The sequence below is a fragment of the Budorcas taxicolor genome, chromosome 17, assembly GCF_023091745.1.
Source record: "Budorcas taxicolor isolate Tak-1 chromosome 17, Takin1.1, whole genome shotgun sequence".
Lineage (NCBI taxonomy): Eukaryota > Metazoa > Chordata > Mammalia > Artiodactyla > Bovidae > Budorcas > Budorcas taxicolor.
In genome coordinates this window covers 68,859,406-68,877,545 of record NC_068926.1, presented here as the reverse complement: position 1 = coordinate 68,877,545, position 18,140 = coordinate 68,859,406, and the positions used below count along the sequence as shown (strand labels likewise).

Below are 18,140 nucleotides of genomic sequence, written 5' to 3'. Positions count from 1 at the left end.
CGCTCTGGCCCTGGGTCGGGAGATGGGCGAGGTGCGGTGCTCTCTGGGCTGACCAGTGCTTGGCACCCTTCTCTTCCCTCAGGGGCCGGTGGAGGCTCAGCGCGGCCGGGCGGGACCGATCCAGACCAGGCGTGGCTCCGCATCTGGGGAGGGGAGCTGAGGACCGGGTGTGCCGGCCGGGTCCCCACGTCCGCCAGCGCAGAGCGCAGGTGGCGCAGCTCGGGTGGCGCGCGGAGCCGGGTCTCGGCCTGGGTGGAGTGGAGAAGTGGGCGACCCCTGGAGGGCGGGCCCTGGGCTGAGGAGAGCGGCCTGGCTGAGCGTCCCAGCACCAACATCGGGGGGGCTTCCACCCTGGAGGAGCCAGCCCCCTGATGGGTAGGGAGACCGCACAGGCGGCCCGGGTGGTCTGCGGCCCAGCCCTGCACTCCAGGTCAAGATGCTGTGCTGGGTGCTGGCGGGCAATGAGGCCCCCTGGTCACTGGGCCTCTGGTGGGGGAGCCCGATGGGTGGGGTGGCTACCGGCTCCATCTTTCGTGAGCTTCTGCCCTTCCTGAAAATCACCATTGCTGGGGGGGAGCTGAGGCCAGTTCTGGGAGCCTTCTGGACCTCAGACTCCTCCTCTTTAAAGTGGGCTGATTCTCTAGTGTGAGGACTAAGGCTGGTTTGAGTCTAGGGAAGGTCAGAGGGAGGGACTCAGCAGAGGGCGGGGCTTCCTCAGGCTGTGCCAGGGACCGGGGCCCAAGAGACCCCAGCCTCGTCCTACTCCAGGAGGAGGCAGCCTACCCCCTGCACGCCCCTACACGGCCCTGGGCACCCCTCAGGGACCAGGCTGGGGCTGGCTGTGCAGCGTTGGGCACACGGTGCCTCCTCCTGCCTCTGGGACCCCAGCAGCTACCGGGCCCTGCACAGATTCCTCCCTTCAATGTCTCAGGAGCCCCCCTCTGCCCCGGACAGCAGGAAGAGTTGGTGCTATGGTACAGCAGGCCAGGGTGGGGCACGCAGGGTGCAGGCGGGCCGGGCCCTTCACGGCTGGGGCCACGGCTCCATGCAAGGCCCTGAAGTACACGCGTTGGTGGCCCAGGGGACAGTGAGGGGGAGGGCTGCGGGGCGGCCGGTGCAGAGTGGCCCCCGGCCCTGCGCGCCAGGCGCCTACTTCATGCCACTGCGCAGCACCTGGTTGGCTGCGATGAGCATGACGCTGATGATGAAGGCGATGGCGAAGGCGCAGATGAGGCTCTTCCGCACGCACGTCTGGCGGATCTGCTGGTTGGAGCAGGCTGCGGCCGCCGCCACCGAGGAGCAGCAGAGAGACAGGGGTCAGCCGAGCGAGGGGCTCAGGGGCCGCCGCCTGCACTCCCGCACGGGGCCCGCACGGGGCGCGCGGAGGCGCGGGCTCGGGGCCAGACGAGACCCCCAGCGCGGAGTTCCTCCCCTGCCCCGCCCGTGGGGCCCCGGGGGGCCACTCACTCTCCACGTCCACGGGGCACTCCTCCGCCGTGCCCAGGTGACTCTCCTCCTCCGTCATGATGATGTTCTCGATGTCCTTCATGGACAGGTGCTCACAGAAGGTGTCGTAGAGCAGCCGCTTCAGCTCGTCCACGGTCAGCTTCTGCATGTCACACTTGGGGGCGGGACACGGTGCTCTGGCCGCGGCCACCACAGCCACCACCACCAACTGTCCCACCCAGCCCCTGCGGCCACACAAACCGGTGACAAGCCTCTAGGTCCCGGAGGGCTGGGAACCACTCACCCCTCTCCTTGAGTCCTCGACCAACAGTGGCCTCCCCAGGGGAGCCCTTGGCCCAGCGGACAGAAGCCTGGAGGCGTCACTGCCCCCACTTTGCAGCACGGGCCCGACCCTTCAATGGCCCCAATACAGCCCTCCAGTCAGCCAGGGCGTACCTTCCAGAAGACAGTGTCAAAGTCAGTGCCGTGGAACTTCTCTGGGATCCCCGAGGTGGAAAGCTTGGGTCCCAGGAGGGTCACAAACTCCTCAAAGTCTACTTGGCCGTCACCTGGAGCAGGCAGAGTTCCAGTCAGCTGGGAGGCTGCACCTGGGCACTGCAGGCCAGTGCGGGACCCAGGAAGTCCCCTCCTCGGAGCCTCACATGCCAGGCTCTGGGCTGACGCTGAAGCCCCCAAATGTGCGGAGGCCCCACCTGACAGGTGTGTGTGTGGGGGTGGGTGCAGCAGGCGGGCCCTGAGTGGCCTTGCCCGTGGGAGACACGTTTCACCCCGAACCCTGCTCCCCGGAGCGGGTGTAGGGCCAAACATCCTCCCCACCACACACAGGAAACAAAGCTCAGGATGGGGGACCACTGGCCCAGGTGGGCACGTGCTATCCGTGTGGAGAGGGGGCGTGGGAGGGGCCAGAGTAGACTGGGAGAAGAGGACTGGGCCTTCCTGGTGCTTACGAGTTTTTCCTTCACTGAAAGCCAGATGGCATATACAACTAATGATTCTTTTTTCTTTTTGGTGATGGGAACTGGAATATTTCGTATTAATATATTGTTGCTTAGTCGCTCAGTCGTGTCCGACTCTGCAATCCCATGGACTGCAGCCCACCAGGCTCCTCTGTCCATGGGATTTCCCAGGCAAGAATACCAGAGTGGGTTACTATTACCTTCTCTAGGGGATCTTCCCAACCCAGGGATCGAACCCCCATCTCCTGCCTTGTAGGCAGATTCTTTACCACTGAGCCACCAGGGAGGCCCATTTAGTAGAGACATTCTTACTTTTCTGTACTTTAAAATTTTCTTGGGGACTTCCCAGTGGTTAGGACTCCTTGCTTCCACTGCAGCGGGGACGGGTTAAACCCCCGATTGGGGAACTACGATCCCACAAGCTACAGCACAGCCAAAAACAGAAAAATTCTTGGAATTCAGAGGTACAGAGTCTCCAACTTCTTGGGTGTAGCTGGGGCTGTCACACTCTGGCCTCAGTTTTCCAGCTGAGAAGTGGGGCCAGACCCGGCTGCAAACTGCCATGGGCTTGGGGCTGACCAGGAGCGGCGAGAGTGACGGGACCCCTGTGAGCTCAGTCCTGGGGGCTCAGGGTCCAGACTCGGCTCCCCAGCCGCCCGCAGGTGAGGGGTGAGGGAACAGGCAGGGCGCTGCTCACCGTCCGTGTCCAGCCTCTGGATGATGACCTCCAGCTCCACCTCGTTGGGCATGTAGCCCAGGGAGCGCATGGCCGTGCCCAGCTCCTGCTTGGAGATGAAGCCGTTGCCGTCACGGTCGAAGACTTTGAAAGCCTCTCGGATCTCTGGGGGAGGGGCAGGGCCAGTCAGGACCTCACCCCTGTCCCCGACAGCGCCCTCCCCAGGACCCCAGAGCGCAGGATGGAGGCTGTGCCCCCCACCCCCGACCCACGCCACCCTCTGGGACCCCGCAGGTCTGGTCAGAGACAGTCAGCGGGTGGCCCAAGAGTCCACTACAGCGCTGCCTCCCTGGAGCTCGGGGCAGGCCAAGCTAGCAGCAGCGGAGCCGGGGCGGCGGCGGTGACGAAACCGCCCCGGGGTCTCGGGCTCCCGGAGCCTCTCCAGGCGTGCTCACGACGACCCCGTGTGGCCGGCACCACGGAGCCGGCTGTGCAGGGGAGGACTCCGGCGGGGAGCCGGTCCTCCGTGAGCTGCCGGAGGCTTCCCGCCCACCCCCGCTCCTCCCATCCTCCCCCCATTCCTTCCCCCCTCCCCCCCCGATCCCCATCACACTTCCTCCCCAGGCTCGGCTCGTTAACACCGGCCAGCACTCGTTAATGGCGGCCGCGAGAGGCAGCCGCAGCTCCGGGCTAACAGCTGGGCGCAGACTGTCTCCTGGAGTCCAAGATTTGGGGAAAGACAGGATGGATGGAGGCGCCTCCGCAGGCCTAGGCCAGGCTGAGGTGTGGGGGTCACTCCCCCCGCCCCGACCACCACATGGTATGGAGAGGGAGACAGCCCTGAGGAACCTGGGTGACTCAGGGGTGGAGAGCAAGGCACAGGGCTGGGAGCCTGAGAACAAGAAACTCAATGGGTGACCTTGGACCAGCCTCAGTCTTACCCACAGTAAAATGGGCAGTCGTGATGTGACATTTTACCAAAGATATCCAGGAACAGTGGAGGGTTGAAGGGTTCTAAACTCTCCCGGTTCACCTTTCCACCTCTGTCTCTGGGCTTGCTGTCCCTTCATTGTTACTCAGCCCCAGAAGGGTCCTACAGAGCACCTCCCATTGTGGGGAGGGTCTCTCAGTTCCCTCTCACCCCCTCGGCTCAGGTTCCCGGGGGCTCCTTGTTCAGTTTGCAGGCGGAGGGGAGCTCACGCGTGCAGGTGTATTTGGAAGGACAGGCGTACCGCACACCTGGAAAGTGAGGTCTAGGAGGCTAGGTGGCCAGTGTGGGGGTCTGTGAGCCCCTGAGACTGACCATGGGATCCTGCACCTTGGGGTCAGCCCCTGATTCTGCTGGACCCACTAGAGCCCAGAGAGGGTGGCCATGTGTCCCAAGCCACACAGCAAGGCGGCTGTGGCCGAAGCCCCAAACTTCATCAGGTTCATCCCACCTGGCATCTGCCTGAAGGTTCCAGTTGCCACGCAGGCCAGGACAGTGTCCACAGGCCTCACCTGAGCTGCCTAGGCCCCCAGACCCTCTGACTCTGGACTGCCAGCCCCCTCCCCAATCCTAGGTAGGGCCTGAGAAACCAGTCTCCTAACCAGTGGCTACTTGGCCAGAGGAGCAGCTTGGAAGGGAGAGCTGAGCCAGGCCAGGGGCTCCTGTAAACCCTGGACCGGGGGAACTCCAGGCCAACGCCCACCTAGAGTTTCCCTGGGCCACTGAGAAGGTCACGAGCCCCCCACCCCCAGAGGAGTGTTAGCAGAGGACCAGCAGTTCCAGAGGTGCTACGGGGGTTCCAGTCCCCTGGGCGTCCTGGGTGAGAGAGGAAGACACTGGCATTGCAGCCAGGCATTGTGTGCCTGACCCTACACACACACACACACACACACACACACACACACACACAGGTTTTTCGCTGGCTCTATTGGCCTCCTGACCACACACACACACACACACACACACACTTGGGTTTTTTGCTGGCTCTGTTGGCCTCCTGACCACACACACACACACACACACACACACACACTTGGGTTTTTCGCTGGCTCTGTTGGCCTCCTGACCATACACACACACACACACACACACACACACACACACACAGGTTTTTCGCTGGCTTTATTGGCCTCCTGACCACACACACACACACACACTTGGGTTTTTCGCTGGCTCTGTTGGCCTCCTGACCCAGCCCCGGGCTCTGCCCACCTTACGTGTCCTGAACTCCAGCCCCAGGGGCCCTTTCAATCCAGGTGGGTACCAGGGCTGCTCCCCCTGCAGGCCTCTGAACACGAGGCTCCTTTTGCCTGCAACGCTCTTTCGCTCTCCGTGGCGAACTTGGATACATCCCTGGTTCCTAGCAAGGATGGACGGCATCACCTCCCTTCCTGCCCACCCCCGCCCCCGCCCCAGCTGACTCTGGCCCTCCTCTGGCTCCCACAGACCCCTTCCCCCGAGGATTCCTTCCTGACCGCGCTGGATTGTGGACTATGAGATGACATGAGAGCAGGGACGGGTGGGTCTTGTTCACTGCTGTGTCCCGTGACTGGAACGGTGCAGGCATCCAAACCGAGCCATTTGCTAATAAATGGTTAAATGAGTGACTGATTCAGGGACCCACTCCTACATCTGGGGCACACACAGAGGAGCTGAACAGAAAGAAGTTCATAGTCCACGTGGTGTAGGGCCACCTCTCAGAACCTATTTACTCTTAGTTTACAGATGATCCTAGTAAGGGCAAGTGTTACCAGAGGCAGGGGGCGGCTGGGGTGCTGCTCATCCTCTCGTGCAGCCCCTAAGGAAACCCTCACCCCAGGGGCCACCCCAGAAGAGGGGGATCACCCCCAGACGAGGCATCCTCAGACGCCCAGATCAGGGGCTGGTTTGTGGGAAGTGGGAACCCAAGGAAGGCACCCCATCTTTCTGGGCCCTCAGCTGGGAGATCTCAGGGTGAGATGGCCAAACCGCAGCCTCATAGCACAGTGGTGCTGCAGTGGGTGCTGGCTCGCTTCCTTGCAATGAGCTGGGGCCCAGGCTGTCTCTCCCACCCCAACAGGGGCTAGGTGTGCCCCCCAAGAGCCCAGGGCTGCTTGTGTCGGAGCCCCTGACCTCCTTCTAAAAGTCCTGAGAAAATACACACACAGGGGAAGTGGAGGGCAGGTGAATTCTGGGGTACGTAGGCAGGCGACAGTCCCAGAGGCACCCCTTTCTCAGGCAGGACGAACCTCCCAAAACCACTGGATCAGTCCAAACACTGCCACCTCCCCTTCCACATGTCCCCTTAGCCACTCCTCCCTGGCACGCCGGGCTCACACTCAGTCTTGCTCTGTGTCCTCGGCCTTGCTCAGAGCCACGACCTGGCCCCTGCTGATTCTCCAAGGCCAACTTCAGGGATCTTCTCAGCCAGAGAATCAGCACCAAGTCACGCAGACTTGGGTCAGATCCCAGCTCTCCTCCATCCTGGCCAGGTGCCCTCGGGTGGGTGTTTGCTCACCTGTACAGTGGGGCTACAGAAATGAACAGATAGAAAATCAAGCAGGCAAGAGCTCGGCCGGGCCGGGCCTGGCTCAGAGCAGGATGCTATAAATCAGAACAGCCCAGGTGTTCAGCGGAGCAGGAAGGAGAAGGGAGGTCTCAGGGACCTTCGGACACCAGGCCAGCCTTCCTGTTTGCTGGTACTAGGACCTGGAGGCCCAGGGCTTGGAGTCTGGCCTTGCTGCTCAGCAGCCAAGAGACCTAGACACAGCACCTTCCTCTCTGAACCTCCACAGACTCGTCTGTGAGCTGAGAGCGTGACTCTTGCCCAATCCCAGAGACCTGGAATCTGCTGGGGGCTCCCGGAGCAGGGTGGGCATCACGGCTTGCCTGTTGCTGCTGCTGCCATCGACACAGCCCAGCTGGGCGTGTTTCCCCGAAAGCCTCACTCTGTTCCTGCCCTGGAGGCCGGGGGAAGCCTGCCGCGCTCCATCTTGGCATGGGGACGCCTGGCCCGGGCAAGGGCTGGCAGGGCCTCTGAGTTTCCAGGCCGACACGGGTCCCTCCCTGCTGCCTCCAGCCTCTGCCCTCAATCCCTCCCCTGGCCCGGGGAGCTGCGTCAGGGCCTGAGTCCCCAACCAGCCCCACGGGAGCCGGAGTCCAGAGAAGGGGTGTGTGGGCTGAGGGTCACTTTCGGGGGCAGAGTGTGTCCTCTGCAGTGACGACTCCTCTCCGTGGCATTGGCCCTGCGCCCCAGCACTTTGGCCTCCCTGAGTTTCTGGCCTGCACAGAGGTGGTTGCTGGGCTTGCGGGAAAGAGGGGCAGGAAAGGGGACCCCTCTGTACCCAGAATGCCCTGTTTGGCCACGCAGTGCAGACTCCACTGTCTGAGCAGGTCAGGTGCCAAGCCCAGACCCCTGCCCTGGTGGCTGTCTGCCTGTCTGTCCTCCTGTCCATCTGTCTGCCTCCTCCTCTGAGGGAGGGCTGGGTGAGGGCCTGCCGTTCCCCAGCTCCCACCCTCAGCTGTTCAAGTCCGTTGATGCCACTGGGGTCAGCCACAGGCCCGGCAGCTGTGGGGCCGTGCAGCGTGCATCTCAGGGAGGATCTGGGGGGTTCTGTCCTCTGCTCGAGGAGGGCCAGGGACCCAGGCCAGCTCTGCCCGGCCACGTCTACCCATCCAGGGGTCCCCAAGTGCCTCCGCAGACCTTCAAGGCCCTTTCCACCCACCCCTTCCCCGACCCTGCCTTTCTGGCCCAGTCCCCCGCATACCGCGTGTTCCTTCCTCGTGGGCCTTCCCCGACTCCCTCTCCCCGCTCCTTACCCTCCTCACTGCTGCCTGGTCTCCGAGCCCCCACTGAGCCCTGTGCCAGGCCCTGTGCTGAGCACCTCCATCACATCCTCTGTCACTTGTGGCCCTGGGGAGGGGCAAGTCCAACCCCTTTTTACAGATGGAGAAACCGAGGCAAAAAGCAAGTGATTGCCCGAGGTCACTCCATAAATCAAGGAGCAGAGATTCGAACCGCCCCCCTCGCTTGACTAGGAAGCCCTTCACCTTAAGCCAGCGCTCTCCACCTCCCTCCCTCGTCCTAACCGCCCCCTGGATCTCTGCAAGCAGGCATGTACCGTCTGCAGCATCTCAGCCCAAGCTGCTGGGCTCGCTGTCCTCGGCACATGTGGCTCGCCCACCGATGGGCGTCCCCCAGCCGAGGGCCTGGGTGGGACAGGAGCACTGACGGGTCACTGGGGAGGTGGACGGGGCAGAGGGGGACTCTGTGCCATGGATGGTCACCCTTCCCACCCAGCCCTTGGCATCCAAGGACCACTGGGGCCTGCAGAGACCTGGTCTCCTCGGAGGAGGGCTTCCAGAGTGCCTGCAGCCAAGAAGGGGGAAAATCACAGAGGACTTCCTGTCCTCATCCTTGGCTGCCCACAGGCTGTCCCAGACGGGCGGGGACCGCCAAGCATTTACAGGCATCATCTGCCTCCCCCCGCCAGGGAGAGCCCTGCCCTTCAGATGTCCCCTGTGCTAGGGCCCCCTGCTCCACAGGGCCCAGGAGAAGGGGACGGGCGAGAAGCAGGCAGCGCGTTTGGTGTGGCTGGTGACTAACACTCCTGGGCTCCTGCCAGCATGTCCGCCATGCAGTCCAAGGGGAGCCTGCGGGCTCCTTGCCCCTGCACTGCCCGCCCTGTGCCCTGCTCACCCCTGCATCCCAGTCTCCTCCCACCTCTCCTTCCTTGGGGTCTGTACTCCAGGGCTGGGAGATCAGGAGAAGATGGACCAGTGAGGCCCCAGCAAGGCTGCCAGGGGCATGGTGGGATGCTGGGAGCAAGAGGAATGAGATGAAAGCTGCCTGGGGTGCAGGGGGGACAAAGTGTACCCCTGCCCGATTGGCCAGGAGGAAGGGATGGATGAGGGCCTGTGAAGGGGTTGCTGTAAGAGGTTTGGGGTGCCCGGGACAGGAGCAGACAGTGTTAGGGCAGGGACGGCCGATGCCCCACCCCCGCCCTCTTGCCTCTCACTGGACCCCCTCGTTTTCCTAGGCCCTGGATGAGACTCTGGTTCCTGGGCTTTGGCCCAGACAGGGCACGGACTTGGGCTTTGGAGTTCAAGGCCAGAGACCCAGTAGCGGTACCCATCCATCTGTCCTGCCCGCGTCAGACACCAGACCCCATTTCTATGGCTCTCCCAACCTCTGGTGGCTTTCGGGGGGACGTGGTGAGAAGCAGGTGGCTCACGGTGGTGCAGTGCGGGCTTGGGGGTGGGGGCGCCTTCTCCCCTTAATCTTCCCCCCTGATCCCCTCTGACTCCCTCAATATCTGCCCCCTCCAGGGCTTGGGGGTGCGGCTGGACCTCTCTCCGTGGCTTGTGCTCCCACGGTCACCTCTGACTGCACTGGTGTCTCAGCTGTAGCCCACAAAGGCGCTGTTGAGCCCCAGATCTCAGAGACCCTTGGCCCTAAGGTACCTGAAGAGAGGCCCAGCCTCTGGGTGATCGCAGGCCCTCCCCTAACAGCAGATAAGCAGATCCCATGGGGCCGAGACCCCCATCAGCCCGGAGCCCCTCACTCCACTGCAAAGGGCCCTCAGGAGGTCTAGGGGGAGGGGAAACCTGAGCCTCTGCCCCCGGTCCGGTAGGGAAAGAGCTGCAGGCCCCAGGGGTCTCACTGCTGCCCAGAATCCTCAGTCTGAGGACCCCAGGCTCTGCGATCTGCTCTGATCCTGCCCAGCCCATTGCCCAAGGTCCCCATTCATGTCCAGAGGTGGAGGGACTCGGGAAACAGATCAAGTCGCGTCCCCCTCTGCCTTTCCCTATCAGGCTTGGTTATCGCGACCAAGCCGCCCAGTCTGGCCACTTGTTGTCGCCACCACCTCCCTAGCCGCCTTCCCGGCGCTCGGGGCCGGGGGTCCCCGCAGGGCTGTGGGGAAAGGGCTACGGGCCCTGCAACAGGGGCTGGGGGCAGCCCGGCAGCCGGCGGGAGCAGGGCAGGCGCCCGCTCCCCTTCTCTGGCTGCCCGAGCAGATTGGATTTTAAAAGCGACACGAGCGGAATGTCAATGCGAGTGCAGAGCCGCGGGCGGGCGCCGCCGAGGGGATCAGGATGCGGGTGCTCCGGGGGCCGGCGCTGGCGGGGGTGCACAGCTCAGACCCCCAACCCAACCCGCCGCGTTGCCGCACCGTCACCGCGGACTGCGCGGCCCCGTGACCCCGCTGCGGGGCCCGGCAAGTTTCCGCAGCGCGGGGGACCACGCGGCTGAGGCTGGGCCGGCCCTCCGCCTTCGCGACCCCTCACCGCGGCGCCCAGGGGTGCGACTGGGTCCGGCCTCCCGGCGCAGCTGTTCGCTGGAGCGCCCACCTGGCAGGCGGCACCCGCAGACAGCCCCCCAGCCCCCGCGCCCTGAAGACCGCGTTTCACCTGGGCGCACAGGTAGGAGGCCGGCGGGGGTCCCGGCGGGGCACTCACCTTCCAGCTCGTCCTCGGGGATGTCCACAGGGCGCTGCTCCGACAGCAGGTTGGGCACGGTGTAGATGCCCCGGTACATCAACGCCGCCGTCACCGGGTGGAACGGCATCTTGAAGGCTCCGCGCCCGCCCGCCCGCCGCAAACTTTGAGGTCGGGGCTCATGGGCCGGCGGCGGCCCCGGGGGCGGCTGGAGCGGGCGCGGCGCGCGGCTGCGGAGGGCGGCGAGGCGGGGGGCGCCCCTCCGGGGGCCTAGCGCCCCCGCGCCCCGGGCCGCCGGTCCATGCTGCCCCCTCCCTCGTCGGGCTCCCGGCCGGGGCCCCGCAGGGGCCGCGGGGGCGGCGCCGCTCGGGCCTCTCCGCTCGGGCCGCTGCGCGCTGCGCCCGCCGCTCCCGCTCCTCGGTGCCCCGCGCGCTCCGCGCTGCGCGCTGCTGGCCGCCCGCTCGTCCGCTCGCCGGCGCGGCCGCCCGGCCCGCCGCTCCGGCTCTCGCCGCCTTCCCTGCTCGCTCGCTCGCTCGCTCCGTGTCGCGCTGGCTGCGCTCTCCGCCTCCCCCGCCCTCCGCTCGCCCGCCCCCTCCGCGCTTCCCCCCACCCCGCCCGCCCCTTCCCGCCGCCGGCCCCTGCGTGGCCGCCCGAGCCGGCCGGGGGTTCCTTCTGCCCTTTGGCCCGGGCTCCTCTTTCTCCCTACGGAGGCTCACTCGCCCACCCCCACCCCCATACAAACCAAGTCCGCAGCCACCCGGATTAAATTAAGATGGGGTGGGGTGGGGTGGGGGTGGGGCCCTTCCTTCCAGCCCCTTGGCTGGCCCCCACCCGCCTCGAACAGACAGCAGGGAGTCGAGGACCAGATACCTGGCAGCCAGCGGAGGTCTGGCCCCCCGGCCCCTGAGTCCTCGAAGAGAATCACAGTGTTGGTGCCAGGAGAGGCTCCAGAGTTGGGAAACTGAGTCCGAGGAAGAAGGGCGTTGACCAAGGTCATGGGGCAGGGCCAGCCGGCAGGAGCTGGGGATAGGTCTTGGGCAGTCTCCCCTGCTCTGTGGCTGAGACCTGGCCCCTGACCTTGCCCCCCAGCAGTGGAGCCCCAGTCCTGGCTCCTTCCCAGACGTTCATCACCACTAAGCCTGCAGAGAGGGAGCCAGGCAGGGGAGGCCGTGGGGAACAGAGAGGTGGCTGGGTGCCTGTGGGGACTGCTGGGAGGGCTGGTCAGTCCACATGGCTCCGGGTTAGACCCAGTACTTGTGCAGGGCTGTCCCAGGCCCCAGGGCACGTGTGCCTGTGGAGTGAGGGGAGAGCATGTGTGTGCATGTTACAGCCTGTTATCCACAGGGTGTGTACATGTGTTTTCAAGTCCACATGGAGATGGTCGCGTGCTGGAGGGTGTGTGGCCACCTGTGAGTGCCAAGGTTGTGAGCTGGGAGGTGAGGGCAGGGGCCCGTGGGCAGGCGGGGGGCGGTGTGCAGCCCTTGGGTGCAGGCTGTGTGTTCACAGATGTCCGTGCATATTTATGGGGGAGGGCTTGGCCCCCGACCTCATTATGGCTCCAGATGCAGACCCTGCCCCTGTTGTTGTCCAGCCACTCAGTCGTGTTCGACTCTTTGCGACCCCATGGACTGTAGCATGCCGGGCTTCTCTGTCCTTCATGATCTCCTGGAGTTTGCTCAGATTCACGTCCAGTAAGTCGGTGATGCCATGCAACCATCTCATCCTCTGTCATCCCCTTCTCCTGCCCTCAATATTTCCCAGCATTGGGGTCTTTTCCAGTGAGTTGGCTCTTTGCATCAGGTGGCCAGAGTACTGGAGCTTCAGCTTCAGCATCAGTCCTTCCATAGAGGCCCCATTGGAACCACCTCCCTCCCCTCTTTGGTCCAATCAGCCTTCGTCCCCAGGGGGAAAGCTGATTGCCATGGCCCGGCCGGCCCTGCCCTCCCCAGTCTGATTACACTTTACTGCTTTTTGTCGCTGATTAATCACAGCCTGGGGAGAGGGGCTCAGGGAGAGATGCCAACCCTGGCTGAGCTGGGCCCGGCCAGGCCTGGGCCCCAGCACTTCTCACGCCTGGCTGTGGACAAGGCTCCCAGGAGCATCTACAGCCTGCAGAGGAGCCAGGCAGGACCGCAGCTCTTGGTCTGTCTTCCCAGCCTCTGTGGGCCAGCGGGTGCCCGTTAGGACCTGGGGCTGGGGGTGTGGGAGTCTCCAGAAAAGCCCCCGCTGAAGCCCTCTTCGTCCACCTGTCCTGGGTCCGACATCCCACCCATAGAGCAGAGTGTTCTGTGCTCCCTCGGTTCTTCTGCTGGAGCAGAGGGAAGCGGGAAGAAAGAACCCAGCCCTCGGAGCCAGACAGACCTGGGCTGCCGCCACTTAGTTGTCTCCTTTAACCTCCTGGGGCCTCAGTTTCCCTTATGAAGTGAGGCTGGCAGTGCTACCTCCCGGGCGGTGGCCGGTGGCGTGGTGAGGATGGAGAGACGTTAACATATGAGAGGCGGCCTGGCTGGGCCTCCCTGTGTATCTTAGGATTTCCTATTGGCATGAAAACTACCCCCCAACCCGAGCAACAAGAAATAATAATTAGAGCTTCGTACTGATTGGGAGGCTGAGTGGCAGCGGCTCGCTCCTTTGGTGTCTACTGAGCCACCAGCTGGCTCCTTGGGACCCCCGCTCCGAGGGAGGGTGGGCTGGAGTCTGCCGAGGGGCTGGTGGGACACCGGCTCCCAGTGGCTTTCCGAGAGGCCATCACAGGGCACCCCCACTCCGAGGGAGGGTGGGCTGGAGTCTGCTGAGGGGCTGGTGGGAAACCGGCTCCCAGTGGCTTTCCAAGAGGCCATCACAGGGCATGTCGGTGCAGCCTGACAGAGCTCCCACTGCATCCCCCTGACTCCCAGGCCAAGGGGCTTCCAAGGACAGGCAGAAGACGCCCCTAAATAAATCAGACAAAAACTAAGTGGGGGGCCTGCCGTACTACCTGCGGATCTGCGCTGAAGGACGGTGTGGGGTCCACTGGAGACATGGGCCTCCCTCCGGGCCTCGGCCTTGGTCTGTGGCCATCTCTTGGCCAGGCTGCTCCCTGGGGCAGGATCCCACCTGGCCAAAGGGACAGGATTCACCTGGTTTATAGCACCAAGGGATTATAGCAGCAAGGTCGTGGAGCACCCCACTACCAGGGTCATCCCTGACCTCAGGCCAGTCGCTGTCCTCTCCCCTGGTGCAGTCACCCCCCATGGAGCCGGCTGTGTGTCCAGGGAGTCTTCCACATGCCACCAGCTGCACCTGGGCTGCACTTTGGCTGTGCCTAGGACCTGCATGGAGTCCTCTAAGACTCTGAAGGCAGTTGGCCACGCCCCCAACTCATGGTCAAGGGCACCCCCATTCAGGGAGCCAAAGGGACCAGGTCGGGTCATGCTGGGGTGGCAGGGCTGGGGTTCAAGTTCAAGGCAGGAGCTGGGTAGGGAATGGGATGGGAGTCAGGTTCTGGATCATCTGCTCTCTGTGCCCTTCCAGGCTCACAGGAAAGCTGCCTCCTTCAGGAAGCTTCCTCAACCTTCTTGGCCTTTCGTGGGGCAACCCCTGGGCACCAGGTCCTGCGAGCAAGCCAGGCTGGGAGTCAGAGGACGAGGGAGAGGCTTGTCCAGGGTGCTCAGAGAGCAAGCGCCCGAGGAAAAAGCTCACTGCCTGCTGAAAGGCAGGTGTGGTGGTCGGCATCGGGGGAGAAGGGTTTGTTTCTTTTTTTGCAGAGGAAGGTCATAGAAACAGGGCTTGAAATTTTCCTGACATGGCAGGGGGCAAGCAGTGCCAAGAGCAATAAGAGCTCCACATGGAGACCCCAGAGCTGGACCTATGCCTCTGGGTATCTCTGCGCCTCAGCTTACACACCTGTTAAATAGGAACACATCCAGCCCCCAGAGTGAGTGCTTAGATCCTGCACGTGAAGTGCTGAACATGGTGGCTGAGGATGGAACATGGTGGCTCTTAGTACAAGCCAAAGGAACTCCAGGAGGAGGAGCCAGGGTGGGCAGAAGCTCAGACACATGAGAGGACCACTCCCCCACTCAGCTCTGGAGGGCAGGATCCAGGGGTCTGCACACCCCAGATCTGAGTGCCTGATACAGGGCTAGGCTGGGCTTGGGAAGGTGGCAGGGGCTGGGTGAAGGTCTGCTTAAAGGATGAATGAGAGGATGAGTGAATGAACGAGTGTTCGCACACCAGCCCACCCGCCCTTCGGCGCTGCAGCCCCGTCCTCTCCTCTGCACGTCACGGGGGAGCAGATGGCGAGATCGCAGGGTGTGAATTGTGTCTGTCGCTCCCCCATCTGGGGAAGGTGCCACTGTCATCACACCGCACTCTGTGGGGTGCTACCCGGAGACTCGTGGGCCTTCCAGAGAGGAGTCTCCAGGGACTTCCCCCACTAGTCCTTGGCTCAGCGTCCTGGAGACCCTGGCAGAGGTGACCCTGCCCCCACCCCCCAAGACTCTGGAAGGATCCACCAGGCAGGGAGGCAGGGTGAGAGAACTGGGGACTTCCCCGTGCAAAAGCTGGAGGCTTCCCCTGCCAACCCGGAGACTGGAGCCCTCTCCTCTCAAAAGCCGGCATGCTCCCCGGCATCCTGTCTCCACCCACATTCAGCACCAGGGAGAGCTCCACCACACGGGGTGGAGTTGTGCAGGGATCTGGGAGGCCCTGACGAGACATGAACCCATTGTCCAGGGCAGGATATCAAAGTGGACAGAGGGCAAGCATCGCGTGCAGGGTTTTGCCTGGACCACTGACCACAGCCCTGCCCAAACTCGGGACCTGCTGGGGATGCTGGTCAGGGAGGGGCGCTCCGGGGAGGGCAGAGGCTCTGGCCTCTGCTCCTTGGCTAGGGAACAATATTGTTCCAAGAATCCACTGGGGACAGTGTGTAGAGGTGAATAAAATATTCATCGTCTGGGCAAACTCACACGGTCACTTGATGAATAATGGAATTTATAGACCTGCAGAGGCACACCCGGCCACGCGGGGCACGCAGGCCTGGACACCCTCTTTGAGCCCCCAGAGGCCAGCTCCTGCAGGCGACAAAGGTGTGCAGGACAGAGCAGGAGGCAGAGTCCATGAGAGGGGAACGGGGTGGAAGGGACAGGTCTTTAAAACTGTTACTTCTAGAGAATCAACTCGATGATGGGAAAAAGAGGACTGGACTTGGAGTCCAGCGTGGCTGGGCTGCAACCTGGCTGCTGTTCTGTGCCCGGGGTGTGACACCCGGTCACCAGGTGACAGTGCCTGGCGCCTTGGTCCTGGCACACACGGTGCTGGGTCAGGCTGACAGGCTGGACCCTGAGAGCCCCCCTTTCCAGCTGTCACACCCCTCTGAGCCCAGGAGAAGTCTGAGAGGCAGAGGGAGGCACGGCCACAGGAGCAGAGAAGCTTCTAGTCCTCGGGACTGGGTTTGATGCCAAAAACATGCAAAAAAGCTGGCTGGGGAGAGACGGACACAGGCACTTCCTAGCCCCACCCCCCCACCTCACTCTCTCCCAGAGAGTCTGCTTGGCTGCGCCCTGGGTGAGGGTACTTTATTTAGTTTTTTAAAATATTTCTTTCTTTATTTGACTGTGCTGGGTCTTAGTTGCAGCATGTGGAATCTAGTTCCATGACCAGGGATTGAACCCGGGCTTTCTGCATTGGGAGAGTGGAGTCTTAGCCACTGAGAAGACCACCAGGGAAATCCAAGGGAACACTCTTAAAAAGCTTCCCAGGAGCTTCCAAGAGTGAGCACTCTAACTCTTAGAGCTCTCAGAGCTCCACAGAGGAAGGTCTGGTCTGGGAAACTGAGTTTGGGCCGGGGCCAGAGGAATTGGATGATATCCCTGCCCAGGGTGGGAGAGCGCTCCCTGCCCCTGGTCCCCTTGGGCTGTGGTCTCCCCCTTGGGGCAAGCTGCTGGCTGGCTGGGGCATCAGGGGCCCCGCCCCCACTCCAGGCCCGCTTCCTGAGTGACAGCTGTGGCAGCTGGCGGGAGACAGGCACGAGGCCCGCTCCTAATTGCTCTGGGCTCCCGGATCCCTGCCTCAGTCTGCTGCCTCTGATGAGATGCTCGACCGATCTGCCCAGGGCGGCCACTCCTCTGGAAGAGACCTCACGTCTGGCCGGCCTGGGCACCAGCCTGGGGGTGGGAGAAAGGAGGGAGGGGGAGGCTGCCCCTCCTTGCAAGGTATGGCCACCTCTGGACAGGGCAAGGTCCTTTCCGCTTTTCTCATTGTGACATAAAAGAGCTTGTGTGTCAACTTCCATTTGGACGAGGGTCTGTTCAAACAGTGTGAAATGGCAGACATCGTGGGTGGGCTCTGTGGCCTCACTTGGCATACCCTGCCCCTGCCAGGGGACTGTAACCTGTCCTCTGGGATCAGATGCGAGAGAGAGAGAGAGAGAGATGATGTGACCTTGCGCCAGCTGTTGGGAATAAGGGCAGCTGCATCCCAGGACGAACCCCGAAGGAGGATGGCGTGGACAGCACTGAGCTGGGGCCTGGGGCCGAGCGCACGGTTCGCTCTTACCGCTCCGCTGGTGTCTCAGAGCGGTCCTTGTGATGCTGGGGACCAGCAGCGTTTAGCACAGCCCCCGGCTGAGTTCTCAGGCTGGCGCCTGCCTCCCTACCTCCAGCTGCCCAGGCCCTTTCACCGCCGCCCCACCCCAGCCCCTGCCCCTTCCTGTTGCCGAAACAGCTCCAGAGCAAGGGCTGGACATCAGAAGACTGAGGCCTCTGGTCCCTCCAAGGGCGTTCTCAGATTTTGACATCTCAAATCTTTCTCAGGAGAACCAGAATCATTCCCCGACTTCAGTCATCCAGCCCAGCGTTTATGCATCTCCATGCGTGAGCTGGCGGCTTCCCCAGTGGCTCAGCTGGTAAAGAAGCCGCCTGCCAACGCTGGAGAGGCAAGAGACAAGGGTTCGATTCCTGGGTCGGGAAGATATCCTGGTGGAGGGCATGGCAACCCACTCCAGGATTCTTGCCTGGGAAATCCCATGGACAGAGGAGACTTGTGGGCTATAGTCTATGGAGTCGCAAAGAATCGGACACGACTAAGCTCACATGCCACGCCATGCATGTGTGAGCTGCTGCCTCCACCTGCCACCACGCGGCCTGAGTGCAGTCTGTGCTTGCATACCTCCAGGGACGGGGAGCTCACTCCACCCCTACCCCCAGGCAGGGCCAACACTTGCCTGTTCCCCGGGCTCTGACTTTGCGCTCCAACGTCTCCCCTGTGCTGAGACAAGACACTGAGGCCCCCGCCAAAAGGAGCACCTGCTTGTCACCTGGGAGATGGGCTGTCCTGATCTGTGAGCAGCTCATCAGATAGCAGGGACATGGTGTAAGGACGGTACCTCAAGGCTGGGGGCAGAGGGCACCGTGGAAGCAGAGAGAGGGAGCCGGGGTTGTGGGGCCAGGTTTCATAGGAGTGCTTCTAACCTTTCATCCTAGGACTCAGCTGTGCAGGCTGGCCTGGCACTGAGATGCTGGGCTGTGAAACAGTGAGTTTCACGAGGGGAACGTGGGGGAACGCCCAGGCCGGAGGCGCTGCCCAGACAGAGGCTGGTTTTGCCGAAGTCCCTCCTCCCCTGGCCTCTTCCGGTTCCGTCGGGAACTGGGCT

The 18,140-nt window shown here is 63.1% G+C and overlaps 1 protein-coding gene across 1 annotated transcript; it reads right to left on the bottom strand.

Annotated features, from left to right (window-relative positions):
* Positions 1-1,149: 1,149 nt before the first annotated feature.
* CABP7 (calcium binding protein 7) lies at positions 1,150-10,634 on the bottom strand. Its single transcript, XM_052655082.1, has 5 exons — positions 10,526-10,634; positions 3,121-3,264; positions 1,903-2,015; positions 1,468-1,621; positions 1,150-1,277 (listed from the first exon to the last, which is right to left on the bottom strand). Exons 1-5 carry the CDS (start codon positions 10,632-10,634, stop codon positions 1,150-1,152), a joined length of 648 nt encoding a protein of 215 aa, XP_052511042.1.
* Positions 10,635-18,140: the final 7,506 nt, after the last annotated feature.